Below are 19343 nucleotides of genomic sequence, written 5' to 3'. Positions count from 1 at the left end.
GTCAAAGGGACAAAACCGGGAGGCGGACACCACGCACCCCCCAAGGAGGCGAGACAACCGGCAGCAAACGCCAACCCAAGGCGCCACAGCCCCGAAAATCCCGGGAACAACACGAGAACCACGAGCAGCAAGGCCCCTGCACGAACACCAAAAATCCATGCCCGAAAGACTGCAAGGCCACGTCGCCCAGACGGCAGCGAGAGCAGCGAAGCCACGAACGCCACAGGCATGAGGGAAGAACACAGGCAGCTTAGCCACAAGAACACGGCTGACCACCCGGGACACCATCACCCGCGAACCGGGAAGAACAGAACCGGATCAACGCAAAACGCGCTCCGGACCCAAACGCCGTGGCACGCAAACAACAGCAGAGGGCCGCCACTGAACACAAAAACGACACACCCCCGGCCCGACCAACAAAGCACCAACAAACCCTGGACCCCTCCAGAATGCAGCAGCCCCACCCCGCGCCAGAAAAGATGGAGACTGCTGCCATCAAACAACCAAAACGCTAAAACCGAAGGAGCAAGAAAACACAGCGAACCGACCCCCAGAGGCAAAGGCCCAAAGGAAAGAGCCGACGAAAAAACACACCGGAACCGAAGGGGCACTACCAACCGAGGAGAAGACAGAGCACGCTGACCAGAGACCAGGATGGTGCAAGCGGCGCACGAACAGGCCGGAGGTGAAATGACGCACAAGACAGCTGACTAACGGTGCAGAAGCAACACCAAGACCGAAAGCAAGCTGAAGCGGCTCCGCCTGCGCCGCACGAAAAGAGGCGACAGTATGTGGCAAGACGACGGCCCCCAACCCCCACTAGAAAACCAAGCCGAGAGTAAACCAAGCCAACAAGAAGGACCCACCGAAGAAGGGACAGGAAAAGGAAGGACCGCCAAAATACCCCATACTGCCGCCAAGAAGCACGCAGGTGGGACACCTACCACGAAGCCACCCGACCACCAACCGGAGGCGAGACCACGAGGCAGAACATAAGCAGCCCCGACAAGGCCCCCCCGAGCCCAGGAAAAAGGCGGAGCCGCGAGAAGATCTCGGGCGCGACCACCGAAACCCAGGCGGCACAAGGAGATGGAACGTCTGCCGAACAGAAAAACTCCGAAGCATGCAAGCCCGCCAGGAGTTCAGAAACGACGGGTCCGACGCGAGACATCGCAAGAACCCCCCCAAAAAAAATAAAACAACAACAACAACCGGCAGGGCAAGCTAGGAAAACCAAAGAAGGCGGAAGGGTCGCCGCCAGAACAGGACCCGAACCAAGGGGCCCGAACAACTGCAACAGACCGAAACAAAGAAGCACATCACAGGACACAGGCTGACCAACGCCTAAGAACACACGCAGAACATTCCTGCTGCAGAAGAGGCAGGAAGAAAGAGCAGAAGCACAAAAAAAAAAAACCAGGAGAACAACCAGGGGTGGACAATCAGGCAGGGACAAAAACCCCACGCAATCCCCAGGCACAAAACGGCAGCAAAGCGCCACTCCACAACCGGACACAGGAACAAGGACACGCCACCGTGAAACACGGTACCAATGCTCACGTGCAGCAGCAGCAGCAACAGGCACCACTGCAACATGCAACATGTAAATAGCAACTCCCCTCTGCAAAGGCAGAGAACGGAGCAGGCAGACCCCAGACAGGGCCAACGGAGACACGACAAAACCCTGCAGGCCCAGAAACCTGCACCAGGCGACCGACGGCGGAGAAACCCCGCTCGATACCTGCTGGATGAGGTACTGGGAGCTCTTTTACACCTCAAGCCCGGCCCAAGGTCAGGCCAGACCGGCCAGAGGATGGCCCACCAGGCAGCTGCTAGGAGCAGTCCACCGGCCCACATACCCCCACAACCAGGACGGGCCGGAACTGCCATACGAAAACAGGCCAGTGCGCCCTGGAAGTCCACGGACGAACCAGCAAGAAGGCTTATGCTCGCAAGTAGGTCGTGTAACAAGCACAGACCACTGATGGTAATACAGTGTTCCCCAAAAGTGCCAATAGCACCACTGCACTCCACTGGTACTATCCCGCAAGTTCTACCAGATAGGCGGGACCCAAGAGCCAGAGCTCAAATCCTGCAAGCACAGCCAGGAGCCTCACCAGGTGAGTACAGAACCAACCCTACAACCCCCACACCTCACAACATTAAAAAAGGAGGGTCCCCTGAACGACTGTAGCATGGGTTGGACATGCACAGGAGGGGGACAGGAAGGGGTGATAAAGGGACAGTCACTGGTGTGCGAACGGTCTCAGTCGTACAAAATTATACCTAAATAAAGACAGGTATATGAACACCGCCGCATCCAGCGCCCGGCCAAAAGACGCCAGACCGCAGAAACTCACCTGGCGAATGGTGGCTCGAACTTGACACGACTCAACCGTGCCCAGAAGAACTTGGGAGCACCGCCAGGTGAAGACGCCAGAGCCGGACCCGCAGGAGAACAGGGAGAGGCGAAGGAGGCGGTCCACACCCATGACACAGAAAACCGCGGTGTCCTCCCCACAACTGGGAACCAGGACACCCCTGGCGCAAAGGGGCACATACCGCAGCCAGGGAGAAGAACGAGAGGCGAAGCACTGTAGCAAAAAAGGGCGCAAAACCCCAGCACTGAACCATCGCCCAGACCAAAACAAACTCCACGGCGCATGCGCATAACACGCTGGCCGAACCGCACACCCTCCCTGCGGGAAGGCGCCAGCCAGGACTATTGCACGAGAAAAAGAGCCAAAAGAGGAAGCAGGAACAAGAAAACCGGCCAAAGAAGCAAAGAGCCCAAAAAAAGGGAACCCAAACGGGCGACAAGTAGCCCAAACGGGCGACAAGTAGCCCAAACGGCCGACAAGTAGCCCAACCGGGCGACAAGTAGCCCAACCGGGCGACAAGTAGCCCAACAGGGCGACAAGTAGCCCAACAGGGCGACAAGTAGCCCAACAGGGCGACAAGTAGCCCAACAGGGCGACAAGTACTAGGAGCCGACAGACGTTCCAATAATGCGGGAAGTAGCGAAAAACCTTCCCGTACCCTCGAGAACACAGAAGCCAACACTAGTCCCGAAGGCACACGAAGGCGCAGGCGCACCCGAGATCAAAAGTCACGCAGAACCCCATCGAACGGGGAAACATGACAAAAACACCGTCCCAAAAAGCGGGGGAGGAAACATCCACCCACAGGACGGAACCAACCGACTCAAAGGCCAAGGAACCGAGCCCGGGGAGGGGCCGACGTCCAACAGCACGTACGGCGAGTGGGGAGGAAAAACCCCACTCCGCGTAACCACAAGCCCCGCCTAGAGGGGGATAAAACCCCCCACGGGGTCTAACGGGGCCAAGGCCCCCCAAGTCAGCCCCTCCCCAGCCCCGGGAACCTACACGACAGGCCCCGGGGCCGAGCCGTTCCCCCAAAGCCCCGGCCGTACCAGAAAACCGGGGCAGCCGTGAAAACACTAAGGAAGGGAGCCCACTGGCAGACTCATACAACACGGCTGGAGGAACAGGCCCAAATGCCCCCGTCACTACCCCGGAAGGGGAATTCCCCGAGACTGCCCGAGTCTCAACACCACCAAACACCCCGCCCTGAACCTACAGACGGTAAGGAACCGGATGCAGGCAGGAAGGGTGAACCAGGGGAAAAACGAAATACAACGGGGCAGCCCCGGGGCTCCCGGGGAGGAAACCACGAGAACGTTGCCACCACCAAGGCTCAAGTGCAACGCCCCTGCTGCCCGCACCCGCTTTGTTAGCACAACTGGGGAACCGAGCCACAACGAGCAACCAAACTCGCAGGACACCGGGTCGAAGGTGTCACCGACCCCACAGGCAGCAGACGGAGGCAAAACAGAGAGTCACCCAGAGACAAAAGGTGAGAGCAACCCTCAAACTCGCTGGAAGCGAGGGGGGGGCTCTGGGGTCACATCCATCGGACCCGCGCGCCCCCAGGGGTTTCCCAGGGTCCCGAGCGTTTACTTTAAGAGGACTCGCGCTCAGGTAATCCCAGGCAGGGTACTGCTAACCGGCACCCAAGCTACCAAACAACTTTCTAAGAGCTGAACCCCCGGGACGTGTACACTCACGGGGACCTAGCAGGGGGTACCACCAGAAATACTCAGAACACAAGGGACACAAGGGGCAAGAACGAAGGCAGACCCCCCCACCAGGTATATAAACAAAAGAAAAAGAAAACCCCGCAAGAGGACAGCGTACCCAAGCGGAACAGAGCCGGCCGCTATGATTGGTAAAGACAAGCTGCACAGTACCCCGCGCCCCACCAGTGCAAACACTGCCCCTTACTCTAAGGCGAACAAGGGAGACAGAACACCCGAGCACACAAAGAGCGGCCGAAAACCAAGCGGTAAACGGCCAAGCAGGGGCAGGACCCAAGGAACTTGTGGAAGGTGGCCCCAAGCCCCAAGGGCAGTACTTACAGGGCACCTAGGGAAGGGAACCCTAGGCGCATGCAGCCCGAGTACTGAAGAATCACACCCGGCTCACGCACCACCTAGAAAACAGACACCACACTCTAGGTACAGTGCTGAAACAACCACTGGAGCCGGAGCACATAACCATTGCCTATAGCATCAGCCGAAGAACTGATGGGTGGATAGCCGGCGTGGGAGGTCTGGGGCTCCCCCTTCCCCCTCCCGGGGAGGGGGGAGCTGCGCAGACAGCGGCGCGGTGACGTATGACGTCATACTAGTTTCCGTGTTTTCTGTTGAAGAGTTCTATTCACTAGTTCGGCTTAGGTAGCAATTTTCACCAGAATAGGGGTTTGTTTTGGAATGCTTACCTTTCTGGATGCTTGACCCGGTCGATGGCAGACATAGAATGCTTCCAACCACACGGGGGTTTCTATAGGCCATTGCTCCCCTTGCCTCTCTGAGGGGGCCAGGTTCTGGCTCGTGGTCCCCGGTAGGCCCTAGAACTCCATACACATGACTGATGCCAAAGTCTGACATTAGCATATCAGCCGGTAAAGCTCCGGGGAGCCGACGGGGCTCCCCCCAGAAAACAAGCGTTGAATGTAATGAAACGCCATTTTCTGGGTGAGTCCCGTTGGCTCCCAGAGCTATTTATGGCTGATATGGATACCTAACTATTTTGCATCAGTCAATGTAGATGGAGTTCTAGGCCTACCGGGGACCACGAGCCAGAACCGGGCCCCCTCACAGAGGCACGGGGAGCAATAGCCCATAGAAATGCAAATGTGATTTGGAGCATTCTATATCTGCCATCGACTGGGACAGGTACCCAGAAAGGTAAGCGCCACAAAACAAACCCCTATTCTGGTTAACAACGAAAATCGACAAACGAGTGGACAGAACTCCCCAAGAAAAACAATCATGACGTCACACGAGCCGCGTCACATGTCTGCGCAGCTTCCCTCTCCCAGGGAGGGGGAAGGGGGAGCCCCAGACCCCCGAGCCGGCGATCCCCACCCCAGTTCTGAAGCTGGATATCAAAATTGCGAAAAACCGCTGACCAGAGGGCGAGAGGGTGCCGGGGAGCCTCCGGGACTCGCCCAGAAAATGGCGTTTCATTACATTCAACGCTGGTTTTCTGGGGGGAGCCCCTACGGCTCCCCGGAGCTTCTTCCCCAAAGACTACTTAATAAAACAAGGGGACTAACCCGGGATGCGGACGGTGCTCCATTCCTCAACTCGAAGTCGAGACAACAGGCTGCATCCGCCGACCTAAAGAAACACAGGCCCGACTGGGCCCAGCAACGTTCACAAGGGAGCGTGCAGCCAGGACCCTGTCCGACCGCCAAAAACCCCGTGCCTGAATGTCAGCCCAAGACATATCTCCAAAGACGGTAGCTAGAGTAGCAAACTTACGAACGTCATGGGCACGGGGATAGACCGCAGGCTGGCTTCTTGGGGTTATCTTGAGATGATTTCGGGGCTTTTTAGTGTCCCTGCGGCCCGGTCCTCGACCAGGCCTCCGACCCCAGGGAGCAGCCCGTGACAGCTGACTAACACCCAGGTACCTATTTTACTGCTAGGTAACAGGGGCATTGGGTGAAAGAAACTCTGCCCATTGTTTCTCGCCGGAACCCGGGATCGAACCCAGGACCACAGGATCACAAATCCAGCGTGCTGTCCGCTCGGCCGACCGGCTAGAGTTAATAACCCCGCAGAATTACCTGAGAGACCCGAACCTGCGAACAGGGAAGAAGGGAAACTGGATCAACCCAAAGCGCGTCCCCGGACACAGAAGCCGCGGTGCGCAGATAATGGCGGAGGGCCACAACCGGACACAACACAAGATGAACCCCCGGCCTGACAACCCAAGCAACAACCCAAAGATCCCTCCGGAAAGCAGCAGTCACATTCTTCGCCAGAAAAAGGGGAGACGGCTGCAGACAAACAAACCTATGACCACGACCAAAGGAGCAAAAAACCACTGTGCCTGAGAAGAGCATGAAGCACCACCACACGACCTCCAGAGGCCAATGCCAACCGAAAAAGAGCCACAGCAAAGCAATCCTGAACTAAAGGAGCCACAACAAACTGAGAAGAAGAAAGATAGGAGAGCACTCTGTCCAAAGACCAGGATGGCTTAGGCGGTGCATGAGCAGGCCCAGAGGTGAAACAATGCACCAGACAGCCTGTGAAACAGTGCAGGAGTAACATCGATACCGAAAGCTAGCAGCAGCGGTTCCGCCAGCACCGCACGATACGAGGCGACAGTATTAGGCAGCAAATGACGGGCCTGGAACAACCAAGAGAGAAAGGACACCACCACCTGAACCGAAAGTGAGGAACAACGACGAAGGGCCAAAAAGAACAGGAAGGACTGCCAGGAAACTTCATACTGCCGCCAAGAGGAACCTGCAGGTGAGAAACCAACAAAGAAGCCATTTACTCACCACAGGGATAGTGAGAAACATGAGTCAAAATCACCAAACGCGAAGACTCAGGGAGAAGAGCAAACCAGTCTTGTACCGGACCAGCCCGATCCCCAGAAAGAGGCGGAGCTGCAGAAAAACCTCTGGGTTCGGACACCGTGCAAGCAGCGCCGGAAACCACAGGGGGGCCGTCCACCACGGGGCCAAGAGGATCACACGACCCTGAAAAGCCTCCAAGCGAGCCAGGACCAGGAACAACAGCTGAACCAGGGGAAAGAGGTACAGGAACCCCCACCTCGACCAGACCCGCCGAAAGGTGTCGAACCCGACAGCCTCGCAGTCGGGGAAGGATGCCACGGAAAACGGAAGACTCCTCGACCACGCCGACACGAAGAGGTCCACCTCCGGGCGCCCGAACGTCTGGCAGAACCAACGGAAGGAGAGCCAAACTCCAAGAACACAGCAGACCAGTCACACGAAGTGACCATCCCCAAAAAGCCATGGACAGCATCGAACCCCCTCGGTTCAGGCGAGGAACCACCGGAGATCGGTCCGAATGGAGCCGGAACATCGATCCGTGGGTGACCCGAACCCACCGAAGCGCAAACCACACCGCTGTGAACACCCGCACCGTGCTGTGGACCCGACGGAAGGATGGACCTCACCACCCCTTGGCGGCCTGGAGAGCGCTGGTCACAAAGCCGCAGCCTAGCGACGACGCATCTGGGAACACATCGAGTGAGGGCTTGGGCAGGCGCCAAGGCACCGAACCCCGAAAACCCATAGATGAAGCCGGCGATGCAGCAGCCGACTCAAAGCCCCCGGGGTCGAACCCAGCGATCGCGAGAGAGGCGGAAGGGATGTCCCCAAAGGAACCAGAACAGCCGACAAAGCCAAACCTAACCCAGTGGGTAGAACAACATCACGAAGTTCAGGTTCCCGCACAAACCCTCGAGCAAGTGCCGGGTGACCTAGGAGCCCCCCAGAACCAGACACAGGCAAGACTGCAGCTGAAGAAGAGACTCCGGAGGAAGAGACAAGGAAGCGATCCGAGAGTCCCACACAAGACCCAGCCAGGACTGAACCTGGGAGGGAACCAACGGGATTTCTGCCAGTTCACCAGGAATCCGAACCCGGCGAGCTGGGAAACACCAAACCCTGGCGAGTAGACACGCGGACCGACTGGGAGCCCAAACCAGCCAGTCGTCGAGGTAAGCCAACACCCTAATACGTAGCAAGCGCAAACGGGCCACTACGACCCGGGTAAGGCGTGTGAATACGTGAGGTGCCAGATACAACCCGAAGGAGAGACAACGAAAGTGGTAGCACTGAAGCCCCCACAACACAAACAAAACAACACAACAAAACCGTAGCAACGCCTCACACAGGACCGGCACAAAGAGCTTCAACATGGCAGACGAAGCCCGAGCAGCAGATACCGAGGTGCCAGACCCAGGAACGTCCCCAAGCGCCACTACATCCTCTGCAAGCCAATCCAAAGACAGCTCCAGGAGGGAAAAGAAAACGCAGGACCGAAGCCAAAAAGCCACGAGCGCGCAATTCCTCTGCCACAAGTGCAGCCGATAGGGAAGGAACCCACACAAGGAGCCGCACCGCACCAACATCCCGCAGAAGGGGCAGAAGCGAAAAGACACTCATGAAGATGCGCAGAATCGCCTCCCAGGAAAACCTGGACTGCCGTCAACGCCTCGCACCACTCTAACGTTCAACAGAACGAGTCCCAAGCACCCAGCAAAAACAAGGGGCAGTCTGCAAGCCAGGATGAACCTGGAACCTCACAACGCACCCAGGAAGGACACGATGACCCAAACCTGAATGAAGACGGAACCATTACGGTGGCAAACTCCGGGTCACGCAGGAGGTAAGCTGCAAAGGACGACTGCACCGCAGGCGGAGAGATGTGGGTAGCGGAAAACCTCCGGAAGACGGAACTGAAGAAAACACAGGGACACGGAACCGAACCCGGGGAGGAGCAGAACCCAAGTTCAAATCGTACGCAGAGGGGGAAAAGAAAACCCTACTCCTTGCAACAGTAAGCCCCGCTCAGAAGGACGGAAATCCAGGCAGGGTCCAATGGAGCCTAAGGCCCCCAAGGCAGCTCCTCCCCAACCCCAGGAGCCTCTACACTAGGCCCCGGGGCCGAGTCGCCCTACAAAGTCCCGGCCTTTTAGCACTTTAGTCCGGGCATGATGCAGCATTGCGTCATCCGTTTACTGTTGGTAATCTCGGGGATGACGCAATGCTGCGTCGTCCACTAAAATAATTGCCAAAAATCAGGTTTTTATCCGATTTTTGGGGGACTGTTTGGTAACTGTCAACAAGCCGAATGCAATCTGTGACTACAATACAAACATGAAAGATGTTGATCACTTTGACCAAATGATCAAATATTACCACTTCATAAGGAAAATTCACAAATGGACGAAGAAAATTACCTATTTTGTGCATATGGCTATCTACAATGCTTATGTGATGTACAACTACTACACAAAAAATACTAAACTATAATACTAAATATACTAAAATACTAAATACTAAACATTTGTGGGCAGGAATTGGGAGTGTAGCTGGAAGGCGTCTGGGCGCTCACTCGCGGTTAACGCGTGGCCCGTCTTCAACTCGTTGGCGGGTGAAGCGTGACCAGGTTTTTTATTTTATATGCTAAATTCCTCTAGATAATTCTATTGCAAACCCATTGATACCAAAATGAAAGACCTAGGACGAAAATTGAGGTGACCAGAGTGAAAAGAGTGAACACATTTTATAGCTTTTCGCGCTCCTGGGTAACTCGTTCGCACTTTCTCTGTTTGCTGCGGGTAATTAGCCAAGCTTTTGGAGTATATATGCATTTAGTGCTGCAGAGAATTCTATTGCGTACACAATGATACCAAATTTAATCTCGTTGGACGAGAATTAAGGAGACAAAGTTGAAGAGAGTATACACTTTTCAAAATTAACGCGCGCTCCCGTGAAACGCTGGGACCCAAATCGCACAGTTGAGGGATGGTGCGCGGGGTACGCCAAAGTGTTAAGAAAAAGCCGGGGCAGCCGAAAGAGCTGGAAGAGAAGGGGCCCACTGGTCAGACCCCGGAGCATCGGCCGAAGGAACAGACTCGAATGCCTCTGCAGCTACCCCGGACGGGGCAACCCCCGAAACTGCCCAAGTCTCAGAAACCTCTAAACCCCGCCCCGACCCCGAAGCCATCAGACGCATTGGGGCTGGAAGCAAGAGGGGGGAACAAAAAGAACCACCGAAGGGGAAAAACAAGGGGGCATGACCGGAACCAAGGCTGAAGCGACCAAAACCCCCAAGTCTGGGCCCCTACACAAAACGGGGCAGCCTCGGGGCGTCCGGGGAAGCGTCATCCCGAGTGCATTGCAACAACCTACCCTGCAATGCACGAGCTGCCTGCACCCAAGGTAAGTCATCAGCAGACTGGGTGAAATGAGCCACGAACAAGTAACACAGCTCGCAGGACTCGGGTTCGAATGTATCACCGACCCAACAGGCAGCATGACGGAGGCAAAAACAATGAGAGTCACCCTGAGACAAGTGGACAGAGCAACCCTCAACTCGCACAAAGCGAGAGGGGACGCAAGGGTCTCCACTATCGGACCCAAGAGCCCCCGTGGGGTTTCCCAGGGCCCCTAGACTGGGTCTGCTAAGGGTTATCCCAGGCAGGGCACTGCTAACCGGCGCCCCAAACTACCAAGCAAACTGCTAAAGCTGAACCCATGGGACGTGTCCACTCGTGAGGGCGAAGCAGGGGGTGCCACCACACAAACGACCCTAATATAAGTGGGAGGGGAACACAAGGCAGACCCCCCTACCAGGCAAAAACAAAAAGAAAAGAAAAACCACACACGTGGACAATGTACCAGAGGGAACAGAGCCGGCTGCTGTTATAGGTGAAAACTACCTACACAGTACCCTGCGCCCCACCAGTGCTATAACTACCACTTACCCCAAGGTAAACAAGGGAGGAAAACCTCAAACACTCGGGGGGGCCAAACGCCAAGCAGCAAAAAGCCAACAGAGGTAGACTCAAGGTGACTTGTGGAAGGCAACCCCAAGCCCCAAGGGCGGTACTTACAGGGCACTCATGGAAGGTGACCCTAAGCACATGCAGCCCGAGTACCTGAGAATACTACTCCCAGCTCACACGACCACCGGAAGAGCAGCACTGAAAACAAGTCACAGCACTGAGACAAGACTGGAGCTGGAGCCACACGACCGTGCACTATCCCATCTGCCGAGGAACTGGGGCAGGGATCACCAGCTCGGGGGTCTGGGGCTCCCCCTTCCCTCTTCCGGGGAGGGAGGAGCAGCGCAGACATGCGACGCGGCTCGTGTGACGTCATGCTTGATTGTTCGCTTTTCATGGGGAGTTCTGTCCATTCATTTGTCAATTTTCGTCGTTAACCAAAATAGGGGTTTGTTTTGTGGCGCTTACCTTTCTGGGTGCCTGTCCTGGTCGATGGCAGATATAGAATGCTCCAAATCACACGTGCATTTCTATGGTCCATTGCTCTCCGTGCCTCTGTGAGGGGGCCAGGTTCTGGCTCGTGGTCCCCGGTAGGCCTAGAACTCCACCCACATCGACTGATGCAAAATAGTTAGGTATCCATATCAGCCATGGATAGCTCCGGGGAGCCGTAAGGGCTCCCCCCAGAAAGGAGGACAATAGGGGCAAGGTATAAGCCATATCTAACACAATGACCAGCACAGTCTGCTGCCATATCAATCGACAAGAATGGAAACCTACTACAGCCTCAAGGTAGAAGAGTGAGCAATGTGGGAAGTGCCTCTAAAGCCTCAACCCCATGCAAGAAGGCTAAAATCATAAGCAGAGCCATCAAGGCATCTGGGCCATGCCAGCCCTGGTCAGCAAACCCCTAGCTCCAACATTGCCCAAACGTGCATCAAGTGGCCAAGAACGGCCATCGGAGTGCAATAAGGTTGAGGCACACTCATTATACTCGCGAGTAGAATGTGTGGGCTCGGAGGTGTGGGCCAAGCCAAACCCTAGTGAAGACTGCAACTGGTTTACTGGGTCCTGTATGTAAAGACCAAGCAGAAACACCGGGCACAAGGGCCACTTGCTAAAGATGGTATAACAAATGCCAAATGCAGCTTAGGGCCATAGGCAGCATACTGTTAAACAAGCATACAAATGCTGAACTACCCTCCTCAAGGAAAACATCTTGACTGCTCCCATGCACTACTCTGGAAACATTCCCTCTACAGATGGATGGCCTCTCTCAGGCACAGCCACCCAAGCCCATGATGCAAAAAGTATGAGGAGGATTAAGACGGAGGAAGATAGTATGAGGCTACAAGATGAACTAGACAGACTGAATGAATGGTCCAATAAATGGCTACTAAAGTTCAACCCAAGTAAATGTAAGGTAATGAAACTAGGCAGTGGAAACAGGAGGCCAGACACAGGATACAGAATGGGAGATGAAGTCCTTCATGAAATGGACAGAGAGAAAGATCTAGGAGTTGATATCACACCAAACCTGTCTCCTGAAGCCCACATCAAAAGAATAACATCTGCGGCATATGCGAGGCTGGTTAACATCAGAACTGCCTTCAGGAACCTGTGTAAGGAATCATACAGAACCTTGTATACCACATATGTAAGACCAATCCTGGAGTATGCGGCCCCGGCATGGAGCCGGTACCTTGTCAAGAACAAGGCGAAGTTTGAAAAAGTTCAGAGGCATGCCACTAGGCTAGTCCCAGAACTAAGAGGCATGAGTTACGAGGAAAGCCTGTGTGAAATGCACCTCACAACACAGGAAGACAGAAGAGTAAGGGGAGACATGATCACTACCTACAAAATTCTCAGAGGAATTGACAGGATAGATACAGATAAACTGTTTAACACGGGTGGTACGCAAACAAGGGGACACGGGTGGAAACTGAGTACCCAAATGGGCCACAGGGATGTTAGAAATAACTTTTTCAGTGTCAGAGTAGTTAACAGATGGAATGCATGAGGCAGTGATGTGGCGGAGACTGACTCCATACACAGTTTCAAATGAAGATATGAAAGAGCCCAGTAGGCTCAGGATCTGTAGGATCTAGGATGTAAAATACGCCATAGGTACTTTAAAAATTGCCGCGAAAATAAATTCGTGGCAACTCGGGCTGCCTGAACACCGTGCCTAACTCTCCTGGGACGCACCGCACTCCAGCGACCAAGATATGTGACGTCATCTTCAAAGTTCTCGGCTCATATATGTCATTGGTAAGTATAATTAAAAAAAAAAAATCCTGTGTTCAAGGAACACAAATGAACACTTTTATAAGACGAAAAAAAATTTGCATTTTTTTTTTGCGCCTGGTGGTGCTGCAGGCCAATAAGCCCTTAGCGGCGTAAAGGTTAATACATTAGGGACTTTCCTTCACCTTCATTCAAGAACTACAGCAGTTTAGTTCTCCATCTCCAGTAAAATTTCCCCATTATTATTATTATTATTATTATTATTATTATTATTACTATTATTATTATTATTATAAATTCTCCTTAACCTCTGAAGCATAAGAAGTTAAAAAATATCTCTCTCTCTACTTATCTTGTACTTGATATAAACATTCATTTGTCAATTAACCAGCTCATACTTCATCATTCACTTCGATATAACAAACCAACTAGGCCTTGGCCTACAATTAGGTAAACATACTCCCGATACTTTTCCTTTATAACTTTCATCTTACTGCACTTCTATCCCCCCTAATATACCTCTCCTTTTCTCAAATACAAAATAATTTAACTTACTGTTTGAAGGCTTTGTCACTAAGTATGCTTCTCCTGCCTCAGGGTTCTTGATAGGGAGCTGAGTTTTCAGACTTCTGTCCAAATTTTCTGAAATTTAGATAAAACCAGTGTTGAATGTAATGAAATGCCATTTTCTGGGTAAGCCCCGGAGGCTCCCTGGAGCTTATCGGGCTAATGTATGTTATATTAGACCAGGACATTAGCTAAGGAGTTCAGACCTACCAGGGACCAGCGCCAGAACCTGGCCCCTGCAGAGAGGTTTCAGGGAGCAATGGCCCTGGAAAACCCCCCTTGTGGTTGGGGTTTTCCTTATCTGCCATCAACCGGGGTCAGGCACCCAGAAAGGTAGGCATAACAAAGCAAACTCCACATGGTAAAAAACTGAAACAAAAAACCGAACAGAGGTAGAAACTCCCTACAATCTCAAGGAAACAAGCAAACATCACACTTTACTGCCGCGCCGATCGTCCGCGCAGCCCTCCCCACCCCGAGAGGGGGAGGGGGAGCCCCGGACCTAACTACGCCGGCTGCCTAGCATCAGTTTGGAAGCTAAGCTTCAACCAACATGAAAAAAATGCTGACATGCCGACCAGTGAGAGGGAGGGTTGCCAGGGAGCCTCCGGGGCTCACCCAGAAAATGGCGTTTCATTACATTCAACGCTGGTTTCTGTGGGGAGCCCCTACGGTGCCCTGGAGCTTCATACCCAAAGAGAAGGAAAAGAAAGGGCTGACCCAGGAGGCGGCTGCCACAAACTCCGCAACGCGAAGCCGAGACAACAGGCTGCAACCTGCGACCCAAGGCAACAAGAACGTACACGAGCAGACGCGCACATAAAGAACGGGCAGCCAAGAACCTGTGCGACCCTCAAATCCTTGCACCTGAAATGAGCCCTAGACGTCACCAACAAAGCAGTGAAAGCTGCAAATGTCCGAACAGCACGGGCGCAAGGATAGACCGCAGGCTGTAAAACTTAAAAACTCTGCGGACGACCTGGGAGACCCGAGCTCTGAAACAGGGAACGAGGGGAACTGGATCAACCCAAAGCGCATCCCCAGACAAGGTACGCAGGTTACGGCAAAAAGTGCAACCGGACAACACAGGACGCATCCCCGACCGAAAAAATCAAGCATCAACAACCTTAGGAGCCCTCCGGAAAGCAGCCTTCTCGACCGTCGCTAGAGGGACGGAGAAAAGCTGCAAATGTACAAACCTACCACCAGTACCAAAGAGCAGAACCCTGAACCGAAGGGGCTACCACAAACTGAGGAGAAGATATGAGGGCACCCTGATTAACGACCAGGACAGCTCAGGCAACTGCATGAGCAGGCCGGAGGTGTAACAAAACACGAGAAAGCGTAAGGAACGGGGCAGATGTGACGTTCACTCCGAACGCAAGCCGGAGCGGCTCCGCCAGCGCTGCACAAAATGAGGTAACAGTAAGAAACATCAAATAACTGTAGTCCTGTAAACCCAAGAAAGGACAAGACAACCCGATGCGAAAGAGAAGACAACCTACGAAGAGCAAGAAAAAGGTGCATAGAAACACCAGGAACATCATACTGTCGCCGAAACGAAGCTCGCAGGTGTGACACCATCAACAAAGCCTGTATCCACTACATGTATCCAGTTTTTATTGATGTATCCATGAACAAAAACTGTATCCACTACACCATACTTCAGAGCCCTTAAAGAGGTAGGAATTCTGGGGTACTTAACCAACCAGAACTCCATTCCTCTCCAGGCAATGAGATAGTGAGGGACCTCTCGCGTTCTTTCATCATGCCCTGTTATGTGGGAGAACTCTGTGCCAAATGCTTAATGCACAGATTTGCTTATAACTACAAGTTGAAGTACATAACTTTTTAGACATTCAACCCACCAGGGGACTCGAACACTGGCCATCAAGGTGGCAGTTACGCACTGTATCCACTACACCATACTTCAGAGCCCTTAACCCTTAAACTGCACAACGCGCCTGCAGGCTCACGTCTGGTTTGCGCAACACGCCTCCGGGTATGTCTATTTTTCACGTTCCATTCAAAACTCCCGTGGCTACATGGGGTTCACATCAGCTTCCTCAGGGCTCCTGTAAACAGACGCCATCTTTAAAAAAAATCGTGGTCCACATTCCCGGGTGTGGGAGCCTCAGTAGTGTGTGAGCAACCAAGGCTGGCGCTCGGAGCAGGAGCGCACAGCACTACTATTCAGCGTGTGACCAACAGCATCGCCTAATAATGTCAAAATATATATATAACTTGCATTATTTAGCCATGATAGTGTTATAGAAGAGCCTGAGTGTGATAATGACTGGGTACAATGTTTAAATATCAATGATTCAATGCTGTTCACGATGTTCACAGCGCTAGCCACAGCACCACAGCATTATTTCGTCCATCTAGGAATCTTCAAATGATTTTTAAGGTTCCTTTTCAAAATAAACCTGTGGTCAGTTATTCATTTACAGGAATTAGTGACCAGAATTGTGATAATAACAGGATTGTGGTTATAATTAGCGTTGTGCGTAGTATTGTGGAAGGAGGAATTTTGGTGAGGGAGGGAGGGCGAGAATAGAGGTAGCCTCATCGTGTGTGTGTGGCTGCCAGTCTTGTTTTGCTCACCATACTAGCTTAGTGGTTCGCTATGGGCAACACATATGTACATGGGTATATATAGTGTGTGTATATAGTGTAAGAACAGCAACAGGAGAATGTTGAGAGGTGCTATTTTCGTGAGGGAGGTGACGTAATCGTAGCGTCGTCTGCTGTCGGCTGTGTGATTTGTCATGCAGTGTATGGTGGCCACTGTACTGTTTGGACACAATACCGGCTTACTTGCATAGTTCTGGTAAATAAAACATGTAGATAGATATATAGAACATGTGTAATAAGAACTATAACAGTATGGTGGGAGGAGCAATGTTGGCGAGTAAGATGTTGGAGTGAGGGAGACTGGCTGGGTGTGGCTACTCTCACTCGAGGAGTTCTGAGTGTGTTGATGGTGAATGTATATAGTGTGTGACAGTGTATAGTGTGTAAATAGATTGTATAAATACATAAATTAGCATGATACATAGCAAATATGTGCTGCATATGTGTAAACAAGTGTCATGCACGTAACACAGTGTCTTCGGACAGTACGGATGTTTTACTGCCATAATATAGTGTACAGTGTTCACTATACATAGGATTAGAACGTAAAAACAAATAAAATGTATTTGGGACTGTGCAAAAAAAATGAACGAAAATATATTCTTGGCAACTCGCGCGCCCCGCCCCGAGCGCCCTACTGGCCCTGGGAGTGTACGTCACGGGCGAACAGGGAATGATGACGTCACGCCCCCAACTTATGGACCCCATAGCAGCCAAAGTAAGTATAATTTCGATTTTTTTTCTACACACCCATACTGAGGGAAGGGTTTCTGACACTTTAAAAGGAAAAAATTATTTTTTCCAGAGAATTTATTTCCTGCGCACTGTGGGGGTGTCATATTTGGAGGCAATGCAGTTAAGGGGTTAAAGAGGTAGGAATTTTGAGGTATTTAACCAACCAGAACTCCATTCCTCTCCAGGCAGTGAGATAGTGAGGGACCTCTCGTGTTCTTTCATCAAGCCCTATTATGTGGGAAAACTCAGTGCCAAATGCTTAATGCACAGACTTGCTTATAACCACAAGTTGAAGTATATAACTTTTTAGACACTCAACCCACCAGGGGACTCGAACACTGGCCATCAAGGTGGCAGTTAAGCCCTGTATCCACTACACCATACTTCAGAGCCCTTAAAGAGGTAGGAATTCTGGGGTATTCCCCAGAAAAAGAGGTAGCCCTTAAAGAGGTAGGAATGGAGTTCTGGTGGCCAGTGTTTGAGTCCCCTGGTGGGTGGAGTGTCTAAAAAGTTATATAGTTATTATATACAGTCTCTGTGGTGTAGTGGTAACTGTCTCCGTGGTGTAGTGGTAAGACACTCACCTGGCGTTCTGCGAACGCTATAACATGGGTTCAGTATCCTGGCCGGGGAGGATTTACTGGGCGCAATTCCTTAACTGTAGCCTCTGTTTAACGCAACAGTAAAATGTGTACTTGGATGAAAAAACGATTATTCGCGGCAGGGGATCGTATTCCAGGGACCTGCCCGAAATGCTACACGTACTAGTGGCTGTACAAGAATGTAACAACTCTTGTATACTGTATATCTAAAAAAAAAAAAAAAATAAAAAAAAAAATAAAAAAAAAAAATAAAAAAAATACTTCAACTTCAACTTGTGGTTATAAGCAAGTCTGTGCATTAAGCATTTGGCACTGAGTTTTCCCACATAATAGGGCTTGATGAAAGAACACGAGAGGTCCCTCACTATCTCACTGCCTGGAGAGGAATGGAGTTCTGGTTGGTTAAATACCCCAGCATTCCTACCTCTTTAAGGGCTCTGAAGTATGGTGTAGAGGATACAGTGCGTAACTGCCACCGTGATGGCCAGTGTTCGAGTCCTCTGGTGGGTTAAGTGTCTAAAACGTTTTATATATATTATATATATGTATACTGTATATATATATATATGTCGTACCTAGTAGCCAGAACGCACTTCTCAGCCTACTATACAAGGCCCGATTTGCCTAAGAAGCCAAGTTTTCCTGAATTAATATATTTTCTCTAATTTTTTTCTTATGAAATGATAAAGCTACCCATTTCATTATGTAGGAGGTCAATTTTTTTTTATTGGACTTAAAATTAACGTAGATATATGACCGAACCTAACCAACCCTACCTAACCTAACTTAACCTATCTTTATAGGTTAGGTTAGGTTAGGTAGCCGAAAAAGTTAGGTTAGGTTAGGTAGTCGAAAAACAATTAATTCATGAAAACTTGACTTATTAGGCAAATCGGGCCTTGCATAGTAGGCTGAGAAGTGCGTTCAGGCTACTAGGTACGACATTATTATATATTATATATATATATATATATATATATATATATATATATATATATATATATATATATATATATATATATATATATATATATATATATATATATATATATGTGTATATCACAAAAATAAACACGTGATTAAGAATGTGACAATGTCAGACCACAGAGGAAAATGAAACAGGAATTTCCTTAAGTATTTTCGTATATTAAATACATCTTCAGAAGGAATGATTTTACAGATCAAGTGATGGGTATAAATAGGCAGGAGAGAGTCGTGAAGAGAGGTGAGGTACAATACTTGGACAACGCAGACGGCCCAGTGGCCCATCAGATGCACCCAATTGGCCCATCCGATGATGGGCCAATCTTCACGACTCTCTCCTGCCTATTTATACCCATCACTCGATCTGTAAAATCATTCCTTCTGAAGATGTATTTAATATACGAAAGTACTTAAGGAAATTCCTGTTTCATTTTCCTCCGTGGTCTGACATTGTCTCTCATATATATATATATATATATATATATATATATATATATATATATATATATATATATATATATATATATATATATATATATATATATTATTAAATATGACCGAAAAAGTAAGATTAATAATTCTAACACAAATTTTCTCAATCTTTCGTACATTACGCTTCACTGTTGGAGGTAAATCAAAAATCAGTTCTCCAAAATTCATTTTTATTTCTAGTCTGACGCGACACGGGCGCGTTTCGTAAAAC

At 51.0% G+C, this 19343-nt stretch overlaps 1 protein-coding gene across 4 annotated transcripts in view; it reads right to left on the bottom strand.

The window, feature by feature from the left end:
* The window catches only part of LOC123761800 (uncharacterized), a 653931-nt gene that overhangs the window by 347952 nt on the left and 286636 nt on the right, over positions 1–19343 (bottom strand). For all 4 annotated transcript variants that reach the window (XM_069330457.1, XM_069330459.1, XM_069330458.1 and 1 more), the window contains one exon: positions 13671–13757. In XM_069330457.1, coding sequence (XP_069186558.1) covers positions 13671–13757 — 87 coding nt within the window. The remainder of the gene's footprint in view (positions 1–13670; positions 13758–19343) is intronic.

This window comes from Procambarus clarkii, chromosome 24, assembly GCF_040958095.1.
Source record: "Procambarus clarkii isolate CNS0578487 chromosome 24, FALCON_Pclarkii_2.0, whole genome shotgun sequence".
NCBI classification, from domain to species: Eukaryota; Metazoa; Arthropoda; class Malacostraca; order Decapoda; family Cambaridae; genus Procambarus; species Procambarus clarkii.
The sequence above is the reverse complement of the archived record's forward strand: the minus strand, read 5'-3'. Positions and strand labels throughout refer to the sequence as shown.